The sequence below is a fragment of the Etheostoma spectabile genome, chromosome 9, assembly GCF_008692095.1.
Source record: "Etheostoma spectabile isolate EspeVRDwgs_2016 chromosome 9, UIUC_Espe_1.0, whole genome shotgun sequence".
Lineage (NCBI taxonomy): Eukaryota > Metazoa > Chordata > Actinopteri > Perciformes > Percidae > Etheostoma > Etheostoma spectabile.
Genome location: NC_045741.1, coordinates 3,975,081 through 3,976,958, shown reverse-complemented (window position 1 = coordinate 3,976,958; position 1,878 = coordinate 3,975,081). Strand labels below are relative to the sequence as shown.

The window sequence follows — 1,878 nt, the reverse complement described above, 5'->3', positions numbered from 1 at the left end:
AGCTTCATCCGAGTCTCCTGAAGTTGGCGCTCAGGTGCACTGTGTAGCCTCCAACGTGTTTCTTGAAGGTGGAATCACGGCGGAAGGAGGAGATGAGTACTCAGGACATTTATCAGCCCTCTAAGGGGACTAAGTCTGAAGCATGGGTATATTTTGGTTATTATAAGAATGCTGAAGGACAGTTGATTGAAGATAGTTCTCCTGTCTGGAAAAAAGTTGCTGCTAAAGGCATTGAACACACTTTTAAAAATACCGCGATAAAAATCTGGATAATTTTAGTCACTATAACTGTGAGGTTAAAATTTAATACCGTTACATCCCTAGTTAGTAGTATTTGTAATGGAATTTTTAATTCTAAAAAAAATGATGTAAAAGTACCAATTTGTAGCTTCATCAAGCTCATTTTTCAAAATCAATCTACTTTTAATTTTCATTGTAATCGGGGAAAAAATGCTATAAATGTTAATCACTTCTAGTTTACCTTCTTTTAGTTTCAGACTTTTTGAGGCAGGTGACTCTGGTACCACTTCCTTAATGAATATTCCCTCTTTCCCTCCTCCACCATAAACGAGACCCTCTGCACATCCATCTTTGGCTGTTTTCACTATCAGTCCAGACTCAGGGCTGTGAACCTCCTGCCAACACAATAAAATAGACAGGACAGAATAATTTTACCTTTATCTGTGCTGTTCTCTGCTGCAACAAAGCCTAAAGGGATTCCAATATATAGTACAGAGAGGAGAAGGTGGGAATGGCTCACCTTCAGTTTACTCATCTTTGGAGTCGAGCGCTTTTCAAACATGGACCCAAGCCCAGACTTTTTAGTTTTCTTTCCACTCCCACTTTTGTAGTGTGGGTCATGCTCCGCTTCACACTAAAAAAACAAGAGTTTCCACCTTATTCAAACATAAAAGGTGATGGATATTTCATCATCAGGCTTTAAAAGTGTTTGCACTGAGAGGGAAGGGTAATAATACTACGGTGGCCATCAGGGGCAAGCGTACAGCAACTATAAAAAACACATGCAAATAGACAAAACACAAGTATAGTATGTAAATATATAGCAATCACAATATAATACACTGTAGACATTCATACATGGCAGTAGCTTAGAGTCTGAATTAATATTGTAATATGCAACATTAAAAACCGTCTCACACCACAGTGTGTTGACTGGGCACAAATGCAGAGCTAAGATCAAAGTAAATAAAGTTTTTATTATGTACAAGCTCTCCATAGTGAGGGTGATTGGCAAATAATAAATTGAATGAAAGGTGATAATTTAATAACTTCTTAATTTGGGATCAAACAAATTATTAAATTCATGGAACAGTTCAGGCATCAGAAAATCCCCTCCACTGAAATTAAATCATTCAGATAAATGAATATTTAAAAAATAAAAAATAAACGAATAAAATAGTCTGTCCACCAGAGGACGTTCTACAGCGTCCCTGTTAGTGATGCCGTTGCATAGTCTGTCCACCAGAGGACTCTCCTAACAACGTCCCTGTTAAGTGATGCTTGCATAGTCTGTCCACCGAGGACGCTCTACAACGTCCCTGTTAGTGAGGGCGTTGCATAGTCTGTCCACCAGAACGCTCTACCGTCCCTGTTAGTGATGGCGTTGCATGTCTGTCCACCAAGGACCTCTACAACGTCCCTGTTGTATGGCGTTGCATAGTCTGTCCACCAAGGAGCTCTACAACGTCCCTGTTAGTGTGGCGTTGCATAGTCTGTCCACCAGAGGACGCTCTACAACGTCCCTGTTAGCAACACACTGATTATTTTTTTGTTAATGTGTTTTTGTTCAAACTAATTTAGGTTTCATATTTTAAGTTTGTATTTTCATACATTTTATTTATCAGAACTTTAATATAT

The 1,878-nt window shown here is 38.7% G+C and overlaps 1 protein-coding gene across 1 annotated transcript in view; it reads right to left on the bottom strand.

Annotated features, from left to right (window-relative positions):
- Positions 1-1,878, bottom strand: part of LOC116695180 (neuroblast differentiation-associated protein AHNAK) — a gene marked incomplete at its 3' end in the record, with an annotated part of 17,074 nt that overhangs the window by 5,633 nt on the left and 9,563 nt on the right. The window contains 2 exon segments of the mRNA XM_032525291.1: positions 482-635; positions 761-874. Coding sequence (XP_032381182.1) covers positions 482-635; positions 761-874 — 268 coding nt within the window.